This window comes from Tursiops truncatus, chromosome X, assembly GCF_011762595.2.
Source record: "Tursiops truncatus isolate mTurTru1 chromosome X, mTurTru1.mat.Y, whole genome shotgun sequence".
NCBI lineage: Eukaryota > Metazoa > Chordata > Mammalia > Artiodactyla > Delphinidae > Tursiops > Tursiops truncatus.
Window position 1 is genome coordinate 28,557,782 of NC_047055.1, and position 21,978 is coordinate 28,579,759.

At 43.5% G+C, this 21,978-nt stretch overlaps 1 protein-coding gene across 2 annotated transcripts; it reads left to right on the plus strand.

Moving 5' to 3' along the window:
• The first annotated feature begins 320 nt into the window (after positions 1-320).
• On the plus strand, positions 321-18,187 carry STEEP1 (STING1 ER exit protein 1). 2 transcript variants are annotated; one of them, XM_033849577.2, is made up of 8 exons: positions 321-479; positions 3,389-3,506; positions 12,490-12,531; positions 14,621-14,759; positions 15,291-15,380; positions 16,197-16,289; positions 17,500-17,592; positions 17,775-18,187. In XM_033849577.2, exons 1-7 carry the CDS (start codon positions 356-358, stop codon positions 17,560-17,562), a joined length of 669 nt encoding a protein of 222 aa, XP_033705468.1. In that variant the 5' UTR covers positions 321-355; the 3' UTR covers positions 17,563-17,592; positions 17,775-18,187. The 2 variants fall into 2 exon arrangements, with proteins under 2 accessions (XP_033705468.1, XP_033705467.1); XM_033849576.2 differs by having other exon boundaries at positions 17,500-18,187.
• Positions 18,188-21,978: the final 3,791 nt, after the last annotated feature.

Consider the following 21,978-nt stretch of genomic DNA (forward strand, 5'->3'; position numbering starts at 1 on the left):
AAAATCATATTTAGAGGCACACCTAAACTCTGTATCATGCATATAAAGTGTAAATAGTTCTTTCTTATATCTAGTTATATATATATGTATATATGCATATACATACGTATACGTGTATAGAAATATAAATGAATAATTTAAATTATTAAGTGTCCCAAGTAAAGCAGTCCCAGAGAACTTAGGTCAGGTTCTGGGAGGCTCACGATGCATCTTAGCCTGATGGTACGGCCGGTAAGCTCACACAACTACTATGGACGCTTGACCAGCCTACGTAGGGGAGATTCGCTACGAGTGGATGACGTCATTTCTGCGCGACTCTTACTTTTGCCTTCATTTTCCGGTGCTGCTCTGAACTATGCCTAAAGTAGTTTCCCGGTCCGTAGTCTGCTCCGATACCCGGGATCGCGAGGAGTATGACGACGGCGAGAAGCCCCTTCACGTCTACTACTGTTTATGCGGCCAGATGGTCCTGGTGCTGGGTGAGTAGTCTGAAAGGAGCTAAACTTCGGGTTCTCGAGGGCGCATTTCCTCTGGCTGTGATCTGGCAGCCGAGTCTATGCGAGGATTTCCCTCTCCATCAAAATCCTCCGTACCCAGCCCGCCCCACTCCAGGGCAGCTTTTCGGTTTTCTGTTTAACCTTGTGATTCTGTATCCAGAACTCTCTCAAAACTAAATTCCTCTTCCATAAAAAATATACTCACTCTCCTCCCACTCTGCGTCTAGAAACTTTGTAACCTTTCTGCCGGATACAAGTATATTGTAACAGCTCTGATGTTACATGAAAATAACCTCCTACCCGCATTGATCCTACATTCTCCTCCAGCTATAACCTCATTTCTTTGCTTCTTTTATAGCAAAACTTCTAAAAAGAATTACCTATATGGGCTGTCTCTGCATCCTCACTTCCCATTCCTTCTTGCCCTCACTTCAAGCAGGCTTTCCTTCTCACCTCACCATCCAAATCATATTTGTCAAAGTTACTAACGAACGTGTTACCAGTTCCAGTGGTCAATTATCAGTGCTCATTTAAATCCCCTCTCAGTGGCATTTGACAGATGATCACTCCATCCTTCTTGAAACCCTTCATTTGCATCCAAGACTCCACACTTTACTGATTTTTCTCCTACCTTGATTTCCCCCCTCTCAGTGTCTGGCTCCTTTTTTTTTTTTTTTGTGGTACGCGGGCCTCTCACTGTTGTGGCCTCTCCCGTTGCAGAGCACAGGCTCCGGACGCGCAGGCTCCGGACGCGCAGGCTCAGCGGCCATGGCTCACGGGCTCAGCCGCTCCGCGGCATGCGGGATCCTCCCGGACCGGGGCACGAACCAGTGTCCCCTGCATCGGCAGGCGGACTCTCAACCACTGCACCACCAGGGAAGCCCTTGGCTCCTTTTTCTGTCTCAGACTTTTAGGCATTGCACGGCCCTATGGCTCAGTCCTCTCATCTGTTCTCAATCTGTACTCACTCCTTAGGCAATCTCAACCATTCCCAAGCTTTAAATACCTTTTTTATGCTGATGACTCCCAAATGTTCCTCTTTAACCTGAACCTCTTCTCAAACTCCAGCTGCCTACTCAGCGTCTCCATTTGGATGTCTAATGGACCACTTAAAGAGACCGTGTTCTCACAACACTGTAAATCAACTATACTTAAATAAAATTTTTTTAAAAATTAAAAAAAGAGAGAGAGGGAGACCATGTTCAAAATTAACTTCATGATCTCCTACTTTCTTGCTCTCCACTGTACCTCTCCGACTTCCCTATCACAGTCAGTGGTACCACTCTTCACAGAGTATCTCAGAATCATTCTTGACTTCTCCATCCAGTCCATCAACAAATTCTGCAGGTGCTTCCTTGAAAATCTATCTAGAATCTACTTTTTACCACCTCCATTTCTCCAAGCCACCACCATCCCTCACCTAGATTGCCACAGTAGTCTCTTGCTCACCACTCTTTATCCCCAGAGTCCTGTTCCAAACCAGTGTTTTCCTGTAATGCCAAGAATAAGACCAAAGTCCATAACGAGACCCTGTGTGATCAGACCTCCAGCTACCTCTCAGATTTCATCTCCTAACACTCTTCCCCTTGCTCACTGCACTCCAGCTACAGCGGCCTTTTTGATTTTTCTGTCTTGTCAAAATGTTCCTGCCTGCAGGGCCTTTGGGATCGGTATTTCTTCTGCCTCAAACCCTTTCCCCTCCATGCCCCCTTACTTCATTCAGGTCTCTGCTGAAATGTCACTTCCTTGGAGAACCCTTCCGTGACTACCTTATCTAAAATAGCACCCCGTCACTCTTTGTCCTCTTACCGTGCCTGATTTTTCTGGGTAGCACTTATCACTATCTGGATCACTGTGCATCCTCTTAATATCTTGTCTAACTTTTTTTATTAGCACTTATCATTATCCAAGATCATGTTATATAATTATTAATTTGAAAATTTCTGCCTCCTCTGCTGGCCCGTAAACTTCATCAGGTCAGGGTCTTTGTCTGCTCTGTTCTTTGCTGAATCTTTAGCACAGTGTTCCAACTGTGCCTGGTACATAGAAGGCCCTCCCGTATTTACTGAGTAAATGAATTCCCTTTTGATCACTTAGAGATGGGTCTGAATTCTTGTTCTGCTTCCTATTAAATGCGTGGCCGATCTCTTAGCCTTCCTAATCCTCAATTCCCTTACCTTTAAGCTAGGAATAGTAAATGTCTACTCCGGCAGGTCGTTGAGAAGAGTCACGAGCTGATGTGCAAACTGCCTCATGCTAACTCCCCTCTCCACCTCCTCCATGAATCTGCAATCACTCTGATCACTTGACTTCTCTGTCATCCTTTAGGTACTTAATTTGCATTGTATCAATTTTCCGTCTGCTTTATACCTGTACCTAATTTATTTCCTGTATGTTTTCATTGTTTTTGGATCAGAACTCCCCTAACTGGGATGGGTCATTCACATACCATATATATAATAGCATACCGCCTACCCACTCTCTCCTTTCCGAAGCACTTATCCAACTTTTCCAATCAATGCCTTCCTCATAGGCATTCCAGGACGCTTGATCGTCTCTTCTCATTCTAATGCATTACAGCACAAGCCAAGTGTACCAGGATCAGAAATACTCATAGAAAACTTGAATTGCAGTGCTGGGAAGGACTTTTGAGATAATATAATCAAGTAAGGAGAAAGAGCCCTAGAGAGGAAGTGATTAGCCAGAGCTGGGGCTAAAATCCAGGTGTCCTGACACCAAGTCATTTTTAGTTGGAACACTCAATAATAGGCTTCAATAGGTGTGATAATTATAGTAAAAATTAAAGTGCTAAGGGCTCCACTGAAAGCTTCTGATTGCCTCAGGGTATTTTTCAGTGGCTCTCGTGACCAAATCTTTCTCCATTCCGTCAGACTGTCAGTTGGAGAAATTGCCCATGAGGCCCCGGGATCGGTCCCGTGTGATTGATGCTGCCAAACACGCCCACAAGTTTTGTAACACAGAAGACGAGGAGACTATGTATCTTCGGAGGTAAGAGGTTGATGTTCTCTGTCTAGGATTTCCTGGTTGTCTTGGGGTCTAGTTCTGAGGAGTAGAAATACCCCATCTAGTGTGGACCAGGTCATCCATTTGGGGCCCAGTACTTTGACATTTGTGGTGGGTCTCTAACTTCTGTTAATGTAGCCGTATCTTTATTGTGCTTTGTTGAAGTGGTGCTGAGATGTGATTCTGTTGCCATTTGATAGCTGTAATTTGGGGTTTTTGCAAGTAGAATGAGTTCGTTCAACCTGTAATCTCCAGCACACCAGGTGCCGGGCACTGAGCTAGGGACTGGATCAGCAAAGATAAATAAGGCACTGTCCTTATATACCATGAAAGAGCTCATGGCTCAGTGAGGGAACAGATTACCTATTGTGATATGATAAAATTCTGGTGTGGTGAACAGAAGCCTATGGGAAAACAGACAGCAGCAGATCATCTTGCCTGAATAGTGGTCAAGAAGGATACCAGAAGATGGTGGCATTTGTGTTTGGCCTTGAACTAGGATTTCACCAAGTAGATGGAGGAGCATTCCAGGTGGAGGGACTCTGGAAGCATTAAAAGCATCAAATATGGTGTGCCTGGGAAATTTAAGTACTCCCTTGTGGCTAGAGCCTAAGTTACTTCACAGGAAGGGGTTCATGCATCCTGGGGTGAGGACAGAGTAGAATGCTAAAGTAGACAAGTTTGGACTTTATCTTTAGGCAATAGCCATCTTCTTTTTTTAAGTAGAGGAGTGACACGATTAGATCTGTTTTAGATTTGGGAGTCCTTGGTGTATATGGGGAGTTGAAACCTGGGAAGGGATACAGTTACATGGAAAGTGTGTGGAGCAAGAAGAGAGGATTGAAGACATAATCCTGGGAAACATTGATGTCTGAAAAGCAGACAAAATAATTGGAACATAACCAGGAGAACCTGGTGATGTGGAAAACAGGAGAGGAGAGAATTTCAAGAAGTGAGGGAAGGGGATGGTCATCAACAGGTGCCAAATGCCACAGAGACGTCATCCTGCTCTAAGTCCAGTCATTCATTCAGCAAATGTTTCATTTATTGAGCTCCTACTGTGTGCCAGGTACTGTCCTAAAAGTCTGGGATATACTAGTATATTAGTTTGTTAGGGCTGCTATAACAAAGTACCATAAACTAGGCGGCTTAAAACAACAGAAGTGAATTGTCTCACAGTTCTAGAGGCTGGAATCTGAGATTACTGTGTCGGTAGGGCCATGCTGTCTCTGAAGGTTCTAGGGGAGGAGCCTTCCTTGCCCCTGCCTAGCTTCTGGTGTTTGCCGGCAGTCCTTGACATTTCTTGACTTGTAGGTTCATCACTCTAGCCTCTGTCTGCATCATTGTATGGCTTCTTCCCTGTGTTTCTGTCTCTGTGTTTCTTCTCTTCTTATAAGGACGCCAGTTATATTAAATTAAGGGAACATTCTGCTCATCTCTGTGACCTCATCTTAACTAATTATATCTGCAATGACCCTCTTTTCAAATAAGGTCACACTCTGAGGTTCCTGGAAGGACATAACTTTTTAAGGGACACTATCCAAACCAGTACAACCAGTAAACAAGCAAAGAACCTTGCCTGTACAGAGCTTATATTCTAGTGTTGAATCGGAAAAAGCTACAGGCTGACATCTAGCTATGTTTATTTAAGAAACCAAACTGTTATCAGCCCACACTAATGAAAACAGTTAGAAACTATTGCTAGGCGACATTCAGTACCAAATCAGGCACCACTGTGACAACTGGGCTTCTAGAATTATGTAGTTGAAGAGAAAATTGCTTATATACAGGATACAAGTGGGGACACAGATTATAAAACATATGAAATTCACAAAGGAAGGCCCTCCAGGTAACATTGGGGAAGTCCTCCATTGTGGTATATAGGAAGGTTTATAAATAACACGCCCTATCTAAAGCTAATCCATTCTCTTGTGCTTTTTCTCCCTCTATTAACCTTTATTTAGGTTTCTGATTTTGAAAATTCTCAACTGACTGTCTTTAGGATTGCTAAAATATTTATTACATACGTCATAATTATATATAACACTTCTAGATAATATGTATTAAATGTATATATATTAGTTAATACAGAAAGTAATCTAACAACACAACTAGGCCACAGGCTCCTATGGCACTATAAGGCAGATGCCGTCACCTGTAGGCCAGAAAACTGGGAGGCCCTAGGCTGAAGTGGCAACCCTGGAATCCAGTCAGCCTGATCCTGGAAGTGAGCCAGATTTGGGCCAGCCTTAGTGCCAGGTATTGCACAGGCCGGTGACCTCTGGCCAAGTGACTCTGTTGGGCCACAGAGTTCTCAGAGTTTACCCACAAGGCATGGTAGACTTCCCCCTTGGTTGACATGGTTCCTGCTCTAATCTTGAACTGTCTTTCCAAGGGCCCACTTTAGCATGCTCCTTTCTTATCAGGGGTGAAATTTCAGTCTGATCTTACCCCTCCTATTCTTTAGCCAGATGAGTGTGGGAGCCCCAGTTACTGAAAATATGGCAGTCTGCCTAATGCGTGCCCTGGAGCCTGTCACTTTCCACCTCCAAGTCTTCCATTCTAAAGTACCTCTCCTTTGACTCTGTTGTTCCCTGGTACCTTCCCTCCCTCATCCATTGCTTCCCCAGTTACCCATCCAGTGGGTGCTTTTCTGTCTGGATCTTTGTTGACCATATGCCTCCCTTGATGCTGTCTCCTTCCTTGACTTCTGTGAAGCTACTCTTGTGATTCTCCTTCTACTTCTTTGGCTTTCTCAGTCTTCTGGATTCTTCTTCCTGCCCCTTAAATGTTGGCATTCCCCAGGGTTCTGACCTTGATTTTATCCCCTCTCTCTCTGTACTCTCCTTGGCCATCCTCACCACCTCTTGTGGCATCAGTTACGCTTATATGCTGATGACTCACAAAATCTAGATCTGCCTCCGTTTCTCTCTTGTGCCCAGAACTGTATATCTAACTACCTATTCTACCTCTTCACCTGATGTTCTACCTCAGATACAGCATGACTAAAGCCAAACTCATTTCTCTAACGTGGAAAATCCCACAGATTGGTTCACTCAGCACCACTCCAACTCTCTTCTATTTTACCTGCCTATATACCAGTGTCTGTAAAGATAGGGCACATATTCCAGCTTCTCCCCACTCCAAAAACCCCCTAAGATTCTGAACGTGACTTAGCTTTTGCCAAGTAAAATGGACAGAAGTAGAAGTTGTTGGGTGGGGCTTCCAAGGAAAGTCCTTTTTACTCTTCTCATTCCTTCCTGCTTTTTGGAAAACGGGCGTGATAATTGGAGCACCAGCAGCCATCCTGGGACTAGAAAGGGAAGGCCACAAGGATTGCAGAGTTTTTGCCATGCTATCCTTGGGTCTCAACCATTACCAGGAACCGCCTTCCTCTACACTTATTTTACATGAGAAGAAACTCTTGTGTTGAAGCCACTGCAGTCAGGTCTCTGAAGGTGTCAGCTAAACACAATTCCTTCTTTTTCCTCCTCCTACGATGACATCACCATTCACGCAGTGGCCCGGGGCAGAAATCTGGGAGCCAGTCCTGTCTTTGTCTCATCCATCCCTGCCCCCCACCATCCCCTGCACACATCCAGTCACTCACCACGTACTGTCGATTCTACCTTCTAGTCTGTCTTGTGGCTGCCTCCTCCTGTTCAGCCCAGCCACACTGCCATCATTCTGGTACCCAACAACACTTGCTTGGGCTATCGAAGTGTCCTCTTACCTCCCCCCACCACCCCCCCCCCCCGCTCTCCTCCAGACTATCGTCTACTGCCTGAATGATCTCACATGCACGTGATGTCAGTTTCCTGCTTCAGATCTTTCAGTGACTCTTCATCACCTACAGCAGTGCCTTTCAAACGTTTTTAAGCAATGAATCCTTTCTTCAAATGAAATTTTTACCAGAAGTATAAATAAGCAAGAAGCTTCTCTGATTGGGGAAGAGTTGAGCCCAACCCATTAAGGACTTCTCCCCTTTCTCCTATCCGATTTCATTTAGGGATCATTGTGGAGCGCAATTTAAAAAATCCTGGCTAGCAGGATAAAATCCAAGTCTGAAGGCTCTCTATGATCTGGCCCTAGCCTACCTGTTCATCCTCATCTCCTGGTATTCCTATGGTTTTTTGTTGTTGTTGTTTGTTTTTTTGAACAGCAAACATTGATCATCTCATATAGTTTCTGTGGGTCAGGAACTTAAGAACAGCTTAGCTGGATGGTCTCTCATGAGGCTGTGGTTAAGAGGTCGACCATGGGTGCAGTTATTTGAAGTCTTTAATTAGGGCTGGATGTTCCACTTCCAAGGTGGTTCACTCACATGGTTGGCAGCTGAGTGCTAACTGTTGGGAAGAAGCATTAGTTCCTTAGAACAAGGATCTTCCATAGGGCTGCTTGAGTATCCTCGTAACATGGCAGCTGGCTTCCCACAGTGTGAGTAATCCAAGAGAGAGCGAGTTGGAAGCTATAATGTCTTTTATGACCAAGACTCAGAAGTTACACACCATCACTTCTTCAGTGTCTTATTGGTGTCACAAGTCAGCTGTGTTCATTGTGGGAGGGCATTATACAAGGATTATTGACTTTATTATGTCAATACCAGGGGGCAAGAATCATTGGGGCCATCTTAGATGCTGCTACCACAACCAGGAAGAATGTTTTATTTTGTCTTTGGCCTTTCCTATCTCACATATTCCTGGAGATTAAGGACAAGAAAGAAAATCAAGGTCCATTAAGTCTAAATATCTAGCTCCTATTAATCACTTCTTTATAATTGTACCACTTAAAACCCTTGTCTTATTTGTATTAGAGTCTCCATATCTCAAGAAGATGAACATTTTTTCTTTTTTGGCTGTGCCATGCGGCTTGCGGGATCTTAGTTCCCCGACCAGGGATTGAACCCATGGCCTCTGCAGTGGAAGCATGGAGTCCCAACCACTGGACTGCCAGGGAAGTCCCTGTAGCTTTTTGTGTCTGGCATCTTCCGTTTAGTATATTTTCAAGATTCATCCATGTGTAGAATGACTCAATAAATCATTCTTTTTTTTTTTTCGCTGCTTTGGGTCTTCGTTGCTGCGCATGGGCTTTCTCTAGTTGCAGCCAGCAGGGGCTACTCTTTGTTGCAGTGTGCGTGCTTCTCATTGCGATGGCTTCTCTTGTTGCGGAGCACAGGCTCTAGGCTCGCAGGCTCAGTAGTTGTGGCACATGGGCTTAGTTGCTTCACGGCATGTGGGATCTTCCCGGACCAGGGCTCGAACCCGTGTCCCCTGCATTGGCAGGCAGATTCTTAACCACTGCGCCACTAGGGAAGCCCCATCATTCCTCTTTATGGGTGAATAATATTCCATTGTATGGATACACCACGTTTTGTTTATCCATTCATCAGTTGATGGACATTTGGGCTTTCATTTATTTATTTATTTATTTTTGGCTGTGTTGGGTCTCCGTTGCTGTGCACAGGCTTTCTCTAGTTGCTGCAAATGGGGGCTACTCTTCATTGTGGTGCACGGGCTTCTCATTGTGGTGGCTTCTCTTGTTGCAGAGCACGGGCTCTAGGTGCACGGGCTTCAGTAGTTGTGGCTCACGGGCTCAGTAGTTGTGGCGCACGGGCTTAGTTGCTCCGTGGCATGTGGATCTTCCTGGACCAGGGCTCGAACCCATGTCCCCTGCATTGGCAGGCGAATTCTTAACCATTGCGCCACCAGGGAAGTCCTGTGTTGTTGTTTCTTTTAACTAACTTTTTAAAGTATTATGGCTAATGCTGCTGTAAACATTTGTGTACAAGTTTTTGTGTGAACATGCTTTTGCTTCTCATGTATGAGTTGCTGGATCATATGGTAACTCTGTGTTTAACCTTTTGAGGACCTTGTAGAGTGGTTTCAGAAGGAGTTGCACCATTTTACATTCTTGCCAGTAGTATATGAGGGTTCCTGTTTCTCCACATCCTTGCCAGTAATTGTTATTGTCTGCCTTTTTTTTTTTTTTTTTTTTTTTTTTGCGGTACGCGGGCCTCTCACTGCTGCGGCCTCCCCCGTTGCGGAGCACAGGCTCCGGACGCGCAGGCTCAGCAGCCATGGCTCACGGGCCCAGCCGCTCCACGGCATGTGGGATCTTCGCGGAGTGGGGCATGAACCCGTGTCCCCTGCATCGGCAGGCGGACTCTCAGCCACTGCGCCACCAGGGAAGCCCTATTGTCTGCCTTTTTGATATAGCTATCCTAGTGTGTATGAGATGGTATCATTGTGATTTTGATTTGCATTTCCCTGATGGCTAATGATGTTGAGCTTTTCATGTCCCTATTGGTCATTTATGTATCTTCTTTGGAGAAATGTCTAGTCAAATTCTGTGTCCATTTTTGGGCTTCCCTGGTGGGGTAGTGGTTAAGAACCTGCCTGCCAATGCAGAGGACATGGGTTCGAGCCCTGGTCTGGGAGGATCCCACATGCCGCAGAACAACTAAGCCCATGCGCCACAACTACTGAGCCTGCGCTCTAGAGCCCGCGAGCCACAACTACTGAAGCCTGCGTGCCTAGAGCCCATGCTTCGCAACAAGGGAAGCCATTGCAATAAGAACCCCGCGCACCGCAATGAAGAGTAGGCCCCGCTTGCTGCGACTAGAGAAAGCCTGCGCACAGCTACAAAGACCCAACACAGCCAAAAATAAATAAATAAAATAAAGTTAAAAAAATTCTTTGTCCATTTTTTAAATGGAGTATTTGTGTTTTTTATTGTTGTAAGAATTTTTTATTATGGATACTAGTCCCTTATCAGATATATGATTTACAAATATTTTTTCCCATTCTGTGGGTTGCCTTTTCACTTTCTTGATGGTATTCCTGGAAGCACAAAAGTTTTTCATTTTAATTGTCCCATTTATCTATTTTTTCTTTGATTGCTTGTGCTGTAGGTATCATATTTTTAAAACCATTGCCTGATCTAAGGTCTTGAAGATTTATACTTATGTATTCTAACAGTTTTATAGGTTTGATTGTTACCTTTTTTTTTTTTTTTTTTTTTTGCTGCACCTTGGTATGTGGGATCTTAGTTCCCCGACCAGGGATCGAACCCACACCCCCTGCACTGGAAGCACAGGGTCTTAACCATTGGACCACCAGGGAAGTCCCAGTTCTTACCTTTAAATCATTCATCCATTTTGAGTTAATTTTTAAATTTTTTGTTTATTTATTTTTTGGCCATGCCACACAGCTTGTGGGATCTTAGTTCCCTGACCTGGGATCAAACTTGGGCCTCCTGCAGTGGAAAAGTGCAGAGCCCTAACCACTGGACCACCAGGGAACGCCCCATTTTGAGTTAATTTTTGTACATAGTGTGAGGTAGGGATCTAAATTAATCCTTTTGTGTGTGGATATCCAGTTATCCCGGTACTATTTATTGAAAGACTATTCTTTCCCCCATTGAATGGTCTTGGCACCACTGAAAATAAATTAACCATATATGTATGGGTTTATTGTGGACTCTCAGTTCTGTTCCATTGATCTATATGTCTGTCCTTATGCCAGTACCACCCTGTCTTGATTACTGTGGCTTTGTATTAAGTTTTGAAATTATATACGAGTCCACCAACTTTGTTCTTCTTCAAGACTGTTTTGTCTACTCTGGATTCCTTACGATTCCATGTGAATTTGAGGATCAGCTTGTCAATTTCTGCAAAAAAACCAGCTGGGATTTTGATAGGGATTGTGTTGAAGTTGTAGATTCATTTGGAAAGTATTGCCATCTTAACAATATTAAGTCTTCAATCCATGAACATGAAGTGTCATTCCATTTACTTAGGTCTTTAATTTCTTTCAGTGATGTTTTGTAGTTTTCAGTGCAAAAGTTATGCACTTCCTTTGTTAAATTTATTCCTAAGTATTTTATTCTTTTTGATGCTATTGTAACTGGACTTGTTTCCTTAACTTCATTTTTGGATTGTTCATTTCTAGTGTATAGGACTACCATTAATTTGTGAATATTGATCTTATATCCTGCAGCTTTACTAAACTTGTTTATTAGTCCTAATAGTGTGTGTGTGTGTGTGTGTGTGTGTGTATGCTTTAGGGTTTCTATATATAAGATTATATCCTCTGCAAATAGACATGGTTTTACTTTTTCCCTTCCAATCTGGATGCTTTTTATTTCTTTTCCTTGCCTAATTGCCCTGGCTAGAACTTCCAGTGCAGTGTTGAATAGAAGTGTTGAGAGTGGATATCCCTGTCTTCTTCCTGATCTTAGAGGGAAAGGTTTCAGTTTTTCACCATTAAATATGATGTTAGTTTATGTGGCTTAGTAGATGTGAATTTTTCATAGATGCCCCTTATAAGGTAGAGGAAGTTCCCTTCTATTTCTAGTATATTGAAGGGGCTTTGAATTTTGTCAGATGCTTTTTATGCATCTGTTAAGATGATCATGTGTGTTTTCTCTTTTATTCTATTATTATAGTGTATCGCATTGATTGATTTTTTTTTTTTGTATGTTGCACCAATCTTGCATTCCTGGGATAAATTCCACTTGGCAATGTGGTATAAACCTTCTTTATATGTTGCTTGATTCAGTTTTGCCTGTATTTTTTAAAATTTTTATTTATTTATTTTATTTTTGGCTGTGTTGGGTCTTCGTTTCTGTGCGAGGGCTTTCACTAGTTGTGGCAAGCGGGGGCCACTCTTCATCGCGGCGCGCGGGCCTCTCACTATCATGGCCTCTCTTGTTGTGGAGCACAGGCTTCAGAGGCGCAGGCTCAGTAGTTGTGGCTCACGGGCCTAGTTGCTCCATGGCATGTGGGATCTTCCCAGACCAGGGCTCGAACCCGTGTCCCCTGCATTAGCAGGCAGATTCTCAACCACTGCGCCACCAGAGAAGCCCAAGGATAACTTTTGAAAAGCCCTTTTAGCATTTGAAGTAGTGAGCTTGGTAGTTATGAGATTTGTTTGTATCTTTTTTTTTTTAACTTCCATTTTCTGTGCAGGCCTGAAGGCATTGAACGACAGTACAGGAAGAAATGTGCAAAGTAAGTATTAACAGTGTGGGTTTCTCCGAGAATAAGTAAGTAGAGGCAATGATGTGTTAGGAAAAGAATCATTTGGAGACAATTCTGTTATATCTTTATCCCTATAATCTTACCTGCCTTCAAACTTCAGTTATGCAAATACCAATATGCTTCTTAAAGAGATGCAACTGACCAAGTTACATCTCTGACCAGCTGGCCACAAAAATGGGTTTTTAAGCATAGTATTATTTTTTTCACTGAGGTGTAACTTATATATAATAAAATTTGCCCTTCCTAAGTGTACAGTTTGATGAGTGTTGACAGAAGCACAGAGCCATGTAACGTCACCACTCCTGTGACATAGACGTTTCCAGTGCTCCTTTGCAATCAGTCTCCTTCCTCACCCCTCCCCTCGCCAGCACTGATCTGCCTTCTGTTACCATGGTTTTACCTTTTCTAAAATGTGATGTAAATTCTACAGTACGTGTTCTACTACATACAATGTGTATCTCTTACATCTGGTTTCTTTCATGTTGCATGATGCTTTGGGGATTCATCTGAGTTGTTATGTGTATCAGTAATTTGTTCCTCTTTATCGCTGAGTAGTAGTCATTGCACCACAGTTTGTTTAACCATTGACCTGTTGAAGGGCATTTGAGTTGTTAATGGCTTTGGCTATTATAAATAAAGCTGCTATGAACATTCTAGTATAAATCTTGTGGGAACATGTGTTTTCTCTTGGAGTGGAGTTGTTGGCTCATATGGTAAATGTAACATAGTGTAATTTTTTTTGATATTTTTTATTTGTTTTGGTTGCACCGGGTCTTAGTTGTGGCAGGCAGCCTCCTTAGTTGTGGCACGCGGGCTCCTTAGTTGTGCCATGTAAACTCTTAGTTGCAGCCTGCATTTGGGATCTAGTTCCCTGATCAGGGATTGAACCCGGGCCTCCTGCATTAGGAGCGCAGAGTCTTAACCACTGTGCCACCAGGGAAATCCCCACATAGTGTAATTTAATCCAAACTTATTTATAAAGTCTGTTATAGGACTACAGACCCAAGAACTTTAGAGACTATTATTTAAAAATATATATGATTTCCAGCTTTAGGTTGTTAACAGTGAGAATATTAAACTATAATAAGTTTAATCTTGTTGATGAATTACAGTTCAGTCTTGGCTCTCAGAAGACTCAGACTAGAATTAAAGCAGGGAAGTGGCTAGGAAGGCATTTTAGTTTACAGCCACATTAGGTTTGTTAGACTACTTTAATCATATCTTATGGGTATGGGTCTACTTCACTTAGCTGAAGAAGTATAATAGAAGTGAGCAACCAGGACTTCCCTGGTGGCGCAGTGATTAAGAATCCGCCTGCCAATGTAGGGGACACGGGTTCGAGCCCTGTCTGGGAAGATCCCACATGCCACGGAGCAACTAAGCCCGTGCGCCACAACTACTGAGCCTGTGTGCCACAACTACTGAAGCCTGTGCACCTAGAGCCCATGCTCTGCAACAAGAGAAGCCACCGCAATAAGAAGCCCGCACACTGCGACGAAGAGTAACCCCCGCTCGCTGCAACTAGAGAAAGCCTGTGTGCAGCAACAAAGACTCAAAGCTGCCAAAAATAAATAAATAAATAAATTTTTTAAAAAAAGAAATGACCAACCAAAGAAAGCATGACGATTGCTACAGAGCTTAGTTGGCAGACCACTGCAGTGGAGCCTTTATGCTCCTTCTTTTTTTAAAATAATTAATTAATTAATTTTTATTTTTGGCTGAGAGGGGTCTTTGTTGCTGCACGCGGGCTTTCTCTAGTTGCGGCGAGCGGGGGCTGCTCTTCGTTGCAGTGCGCAGGCCTCTCATTGTGGTGGCTTCTCTTGCTGTGGAGCACGGGGTCTAGGCACGTGGGCTTCAGTAGTTGTAACACGCGGGCTCAGTAGTTGTGGCTCAACGGTCAGTGATTCTTATCAAGTAGTTTTGGGAAACACTGGGAAGAGCTAATCATCAGTTTCTGCCACAAACACAAATATTCCCAGAGTCTAAGCACACTTTGTGAAGCGCCGTTTTGGGGATTTGCATTCTGAGGCCTCCCTGAGATTCACTGTTCTGTTTGCAGGTGCGGGCTGCCACTCTTCTACCAGTCCCAACCGAAGAATGCTCCTGTGACCTTCATTGTGGATGGAGCAGTAGTCAAGTTTGGCCAGGGTTTTGGGAAGACGAACATATATACTCAGAAACAAGAGCCTCCTAAGAAAGTAATTATCACTGAAGGAGACAGATGGGTTAATACAGCTACAGATTTAGCCCTACAATTTTAAAGAAGATTATGGTGCATGAGAAACTGCCCTTCATGAGCACTCTCTTTATTAAGAGAGAGCCATTTTTGTGTATAAGCAGGTGCTACAAACTTGTAACACCTATTGTGTGTTCTCTTTTCTTTCCTACATCTGCTCTATGAGCAAAGTTAGAAATTGTATGATTTTTATTCACATTTACTTCCTTTGAAATTTCTTCTTTTTCCAGTGTGAGCAATTAAACATTGAATGAATAAGGCTAGTCTTTAAATATACTTTTAAAAACCCTTGATGGCAAATACCAGAAAAATATAATGCAAATTAAAATATGGGCACTTTTAGATAGGCCAGCCTGTCCCAAGGAGGTCCCCTGCCCCCAGGAACCAGGCTTGTACACTTGCACACACGCACTCACACATACACACTCACACACACACGACTCACAGAACCTCTTGAGGTAAACTAGACTGATTCCTCTTCCTGCAACTCCAGGTGATGATGACGAAACGGACTAAAGACATGGGCAAGTTCAGCTCTGTCACTGTGTCTACTATTGATGAAGAGGAAGAGGAGATTGAGGCTGTAAGTGCTTCTGCTCTCAGGGGAATTGGAATGCGGGGCGGGGGGAGGGGGCTCTCCAACCAGAGCATTGAGTAACAGAATAACTAGGAACTTCAAGCTCGTAGATCTTGCTCTGCTACTAAGAAACGCTGTGATACCGGGCTGGTTCCTGTTTCCCTGGATCTCAGGGACATCTCTGTAAGATAAGGAGCAGGGAGTTGGACTAGATCAGTCTTTTTTTGTTTGTTTTTTGCGGTACGCGGGCCTCTCACTGCTGTGGCCTTTCCCGCTGCGGAGCACAGGCTCCGGACGCGCAGGCTCAGCGGCCATGGCTCACGGGCCCAGCCGCTCCGCGGCATGTGGGATCTTCCCGGACCGGGCCACGAACCCGTATCCCCTGCATCGGCAGGCGGACTCTCAACCACTGCGCTACCAGGGAAGCCCAGTCATTTTTTTCATACTGTTTTTTGAGATGCCTTAGGGGGCAAATCCCTCCTCATCCCTCTTCAGTTGAAAAACTACTGGGCTCAGCAATTTCAAGTCCCTTCCAGTCCAGCTCTGATGGTGTGGGAGTCTGTCCTTAGCAAGAGCAGCAATTACCTTTATGGTATTTCAGTATAATGATGTTTACAGAGAGATGTTATCTGTTACTTAAATGTGGTTTCGGTTGAAACCTGACTCTCCCGGATTATGGAAAAGCCGAAGAGTTGAAAGGGAGCAGAGTCTTGCCATTTCAGGAATAATTTCATAATTTGAGGAGTATAAACTTCTCCCGAGGTCTCTGTTGCTCCTCTTTGGTGAGACTGCTGGTCTAAGGGTGCTTCTTTCTTCCCTCAGAGAGAAGTTGCTGACTCGTATGCGCAGAATGCCAAGGTGATTGAGAAGCAGCTGGAGCGCAAAGGCATGAGTAAGAGGCGGCTGCAGGAGCTGGTGAGTGGCGGGGGCGGGGGCTGGCAGGCGCTGGGCTGGACTGTTTGGGTTCCTCGGTCTGAAAGACCCTCCGGCAGGCAGGGGAATCCTTTCAGAAGTCTGTCTGGGGTTATGGTGTGGCTGGCTGCCAGGTGTCTAACCGTGGGCCGTGGCTGTCAGTACATACCCTACTCTGGGATAGTGACCACAGGATCCAGGCCCCAAATGATAGTTCTTGTTAGCCAACCCTAACGAGAATGGTAAGTTAATCTGCTACTTGTGGTCCAAGGTCAGGAGTTCAAGATCGGGGCTCATGGGTGCTCTCCCAGGGTATGAGGCATACAGTGGGGCTACATTGGGGCGCCAGGATTGGGGCTGGTCGCTACTTCTTAAAGCACTGCTTCCACCACCACTGTCTGCACTATCCCTAGGCTCTTTGTTGAGCACACACGTCTATATGTGATGGTGCCTATGTTTCTGTCTTCCTGATAATAAGTTACTTATGATATTTCTTTGAAATCAGACATCCCAGCATTGGTGCCTCATCGAAAAGTATACCAGTCTATTCTACTGACTGTAGAGGAGTTTTTGGTGACAGAGGTAGTGGGTTTTGAGAGCTGCTTTACCTTGCCGTAGTGATCTAGAGCACTGCTTACCAAATTTTCTGAGGTGAAGGACCAGTGCTTGCTTCTTGTTTTAAAATTTGTCAAGAGTAGATTTGTAATTTATAAAATGCAATAAAAATGAATTTGCCTGAATTCTTCTTATGAGATGATTTTACTTTCTTATTGCTCTGTCAAATTGCTATAGAAGCTTCTAAATGCTTACTCTCAATTTTTGTGTGTATCTTCATGGACTGCACAACTTTAAGTAGCACTGTTCTAGAACAGTGTTCCTCCTCCTGTTCTGCCACAAATAGGATACTGATATGTCATGATATTGATTCCTCCAGTCCTTCAGGGGTCCTGGAGCTGTGGGATCCCTACACTGATAGACCACAGCCCTGTGTGTTTACCCCGTTTTACCATACAGATATTATTATCTTCAATGTGTGTCATAACATCAGAAAGTTTGGAAAGCAGTTGCTAGAGTTTCATCACAATTTTAGAAACACGGTTCTAGTTTGTATACTAAATGAGCATGAGGGGATAGTGTTGGGGCAGTTAGAATAAGGCAGGAAAATCAGAATTTCATGTCATGTATCAGGACATATACTCTTCTTCCTTTCCAGGCTGAACTGGAAGCCAAGAAAGCGAAAATGAAGGGAACCTTGATTGACAACCAGTTCAAATAATCAGGACCTTTCTGTGAACCCAGACTGGAGGCAAGCATTTAGATGAGGAGGAAAAAGAGTGTTTTCTTGACTACATGGACTGGTTCCTACTTTTATGCCCCAGCAGAAGGCTTTACGTGTCCTCCAGTGATTCTCCTACATTCAGTGAGGTCTTTTTTTTTTTTTTTCCCCATTACGTGGGCCTCTCATTGTTGTGGTCTTTCCCATTGCAGAGCACAGGCTCCGGACGCGCAGGCTCAGCGGCCATGGCTCACGGGCCCAGCCGCTCCGTGGCATGTGGGATCCTCCCAGACCGGGGCACGAACCCGTGTCCCCTGCATCGGCAGGCGGACTCCCAACCACTGCGCCACCAGGGAAGCCCTCAGTGAGGTCTTTGAGTTCATCTGACCTGCTTTCTAGAGATGGGTATTTCTCAATCTTTCTGTGTATAGGTCTTCTGTACTATTTTTTGTCCATTTGATATAAACTTCTTCATCTGTGTAGAAGCTCTGTGAATAGATCAGTGCTTCAGTGTGTCTAGTTTCTAAAGGAGCTATTCTTATTCCTTCTTCAAAGTTAATAAAATGTTTAAAGATTTTTGAAAAAAAAATAAAAGTAACATGAATTACATTTAAAGTTACAGCAAGCCAGATCCTTTTAAGTGGCTCTGTCTCTGTTCTTAGACTGGCAGGTACTGGCTAGGGTTTGAATCTCTCTACTGTCAGGGAAAATCCATAACAAGCCAGAATCTGCATAAAGTTTCCTTTACCTCAAATGTTACAACTCTAGGCACGCCAACCCTTATCAGATGTTGTACATGCAGAAGGAAAAGGCAGATTCAAGTGAGGGGGTAGGATAGCTCTGATCTGAATGAAAATGGGGTCTTGGGAAGCAACCCAAGGGAGCTACCATCCTGTCAAGCAGCTAAGAGCGTGCTTCCATGTGTGGGCATGTGGGAGGGAGACATGGTAGAGTAAGAAATGACACCGACTCTAGGTCCAAGCACCTCACTACACATAACTCAATTTCGTTTCTTTTTATGGCTGAGTAATATTCCATTGTATATATGTGCCACATCTTCTTTATCCATTCATCCGATGATGGACACGTAGGTTGCTTCCATGTCCTGGCTATTGTAAATAGAGCTGCCATGAACATTGTGGTACATGACTCTTTCTGAATTATGGTTTTCTCAGGGTATATGCCCAGTAGTGGGATTGTTGGGTCGTATGGTAGTTCTATTTGTAGTTTTTTAAGGAACCTCTATACTGCTCTCCATAGTGGCTGTATCAATTTACATTCCCACCAACAGTGCAGGAGGGTTCCCTTTTCTCCACACCCTCTCCAGCATTTATTGTTTCTAGATTTTTTGATGATGGCCATTCTGACCGGGGTGAGATGATATCTCATTGTAGTTTTGATTTCCATTTCTCTAATGATTAATGTTGTTGAGCATTCTTTCATGTGTTTGTTGGCAATCTGTATACCTACAGTCTGTCATACAGAGTGAAGTAAGTCAGAAAGAGAAAAACAAATACCGTATGCTAACATATATATATATGGAATCTAAGAAAAAAAAAGGTCATGAAGAACCTAGGGCTAAGACGGGAACAAAGACACAGACCTACTAGAGAATGGACTTGAAGATATGGGGAGGGGGAAGGGTAAGCTGTGACAAAGTGAGAGAGTGGCATGGACATATATACACTACCAAACGTAAAATAGATAGCTAGTGGGAAGCAGCCGCATAGCACAGGGAGATCAGCTCAGTGCTTTGTGACCACCTAGAGGGGTGGGATAGGGAGGGTGGGAGGGAGGGAGATGCAAGAGGGAAGAGATATGGGAACATATGTATATGTATAACTGATTCACTTTGTTATAAAGCAGAAACTAACACACCATTGTAAAGCAATTATACCCCAATAAAGATGTTAAAAAAAAAGAAATGACACCGAGATAAACAAAAGTTATCTGTTGACTGTCTTTTATTTCACATCTGCTATTTGTGGAGGAGTGTCGTATACATAAATATTTAATGTCACACTGCTTCAGTGACATTAGTATGTAGTGTTTGTACCCATGTTTTTATCTGTTCACCTGTATTGCAAGGTGTTGGGACAGGAGGAGTGTTTTAGCCTCTTCGTATTATTTACATGGCTTGGGTGCCTAGTAGGCGCCCAAGGCGTGTATGTGAGGTGCTGCTGGGAAACAGTAGGGCATTTTTCTTTGCTTTTTTCCCCCCGATTTCTGAATTTGGAAGGAAAAGTAGGTTAGAGTGGGGGTAGATGTGAGCTAGCAAGAACTGGGAGAAAGAGGGGTGGGAGGTCCTGGGAAAGCCCGGGGTGGGGCTGTGTGACCAGCTTCCCAGTTACTCTCCTGCATCCAATGGGGGCTTTGCAACTGAGTCTTCCTCTCCACCTCATTTCCTGGTCCTCGTGTTGAGAGATAATTAGGCATCGTGTGGATAAGCAACCATAACCTCCTCACAATTCCTTGACCCCAACTCCAAACAATGACCTTTACCTTCACCCCCCTTTAGCCACAAACTCCTTGGATATCATCTATACCACCTGTGAGAGCCAATACTCTGCTCTGACCACAGCCTCCTACCATTGCTGCTCTTTCATACTTACTTCCACTAAACCTGTTTTGTTTTGTTTTTAGATTTGAAGAGAGATTATTATTTTTTTCATTGAAGTATAGGTGGTTTACAATATTGTGTTAGTTTCAGGTGTACGACAAAGTGATTTGGTTATACATACATATGTATATATCTATATTTTTTCTATTCTTTTCCATTATAATTTCTTATAAGGTATTAAATATAGTTCCCTGTGCTATGCAGTAGGACCTTGTTGTTTATCTATTTTATATATAGTAGTGTGCATCTGTTAATCCCATACTCCCAATTTATGCACCCACCCGTCCCCCTTTGGTACTCGTAAGTTTGTTTTCTGTGTTTCTGAGTCTGCTTCTGTTTTGTAAACAAGTTCATTTGTACTATTTTTTAGATTCCACATATAGGTGATATAACATTTGTCTTTCTCTGGCTGGCTTCACTTAGTATGATAATCTCTAGGTCCATCCATGTTGCTGCAAATGGCATTATTTCATGCTTTTTTATGGATGAATAATATTCCATTGTATACATGTACCACATCTTTGTTATCCATTCATGTGTCCATGGACATTTAGGTTGCTTCCATGTCTTGACTATTGTTAACAGTGCTACAGTGAACATTGGGGTGCATGTATCTTTTCAAATCATGGTTTTCTCTAGATATATGCCCAGGAGTGGGATTGCTGGATCATATGGTAACTCTACTTTTAGTTTTTAAAGGAACCTCCATACTGTTTTCCACAGTGGCTGTAACTAACTTACATTCCTACACCCTCTCCAGCATTTATTATTTGTAGACTTTCTGATGATAGCCATTCTGACTGGTGTGGGGTGATACATCATTGTAATTTTTTTTTGTTTGTTTTGTTTTGTTTTTTTTTTTTAATTTTATTTTTTTAAGGTGTTGGGGGTAGGAGTTTATTAATTAATTAATTTATTTTTGCTGTCTTGGGTCCTCGTTTCTGCGCGAGGGCTCTCTCCAGTTGCAGCAAGCGGGGGCCACCCCTTATCGCGGCGCGCGGGCCTCTCACCACCGCGGCCTCTTTTGTAGCGGAGCACAGGCTCCAGACGCGCAGGCTCAGCAGTCGTGGCTCACGGGCCCGGTTGCTCCGCGGCATGTGGGATCCTCCCAGACCAGGGCCCGAACCCGTATCCCCTGCTCCAGCAGGCAGACTCCCAACCACTGAGCCACCAGGGAAGCCCCCCATCATTGTAATTTTGATTTGCATTCCTCTCATAATTTTTGAGCATATTTTCATGTGCTGTTTAGCCATCTGTATGTCTTTTTAAATGAAATGTCTGTGTAGATCTTCTGCCCATTTTTTGATTGGGTTTGGATTTTTATTATTGAGTTGTATGAGCTGTTTATATATTTTGGAAATAAAGCCGTTGTTGGTCACATCATTTGCACATATTTTCTGCCAGTCCATAGGTAGTCTTTCTGTTTTGTTGATGGTTTACTTTGCTGTGCAAAAGCTTATAAGTATGATTAGGCCCCATTTGTTAATTTTCGCTTTTATTTCTATTGCCTTGGGACTGACCTAAGAAAACATTGCTATGATTTATGTCGGAATGTTTTGCCTATGTTCTCTTCTAGGAGTTTTATGGTGTCATGTTTTATATTTAGGTCTTTAAACCATTCTGAGTTTATTTTTGTGTATGGCATCAGGGTGTGTTCTAACTTCATTGATTTACATATGGCTGTCCAGCTTTCCCAACACCACTTGCTGAAGAGACTGTCTTTTCTCCATTGTATATTCTTGCCTCCTTTATCAAAAACAAGGTGACCGGGGCTTCCCTGGTGGTGCAGTGGTTGA

Excerpts from the sequence above, each read along its gene's own strand:
- STEEP1 (XM_033849576.2), top strand. The coding sequence starts at position 356 with ATGCCTAAAGTAGTTTCCCGGTCCGTAGTCTGCTCCGATACCCGGGAT. Across the intron at positions 3,507-12,489 it reads GAGACTATGTATCTTCGGAG|GCCTGAAGGCATTGAACGAC; the intron begins GTAAGAGGTTGA and ends TTTTCTGTGCAG. Across the intron at positions 16,290-17,499 it reads AGAGGCGGCTGCAGGAGCTG|GCTGAACTGGAAGCCAAGAA; the intron begins GTGAGTGGCGGG and ends CTTCCTTTCCAG.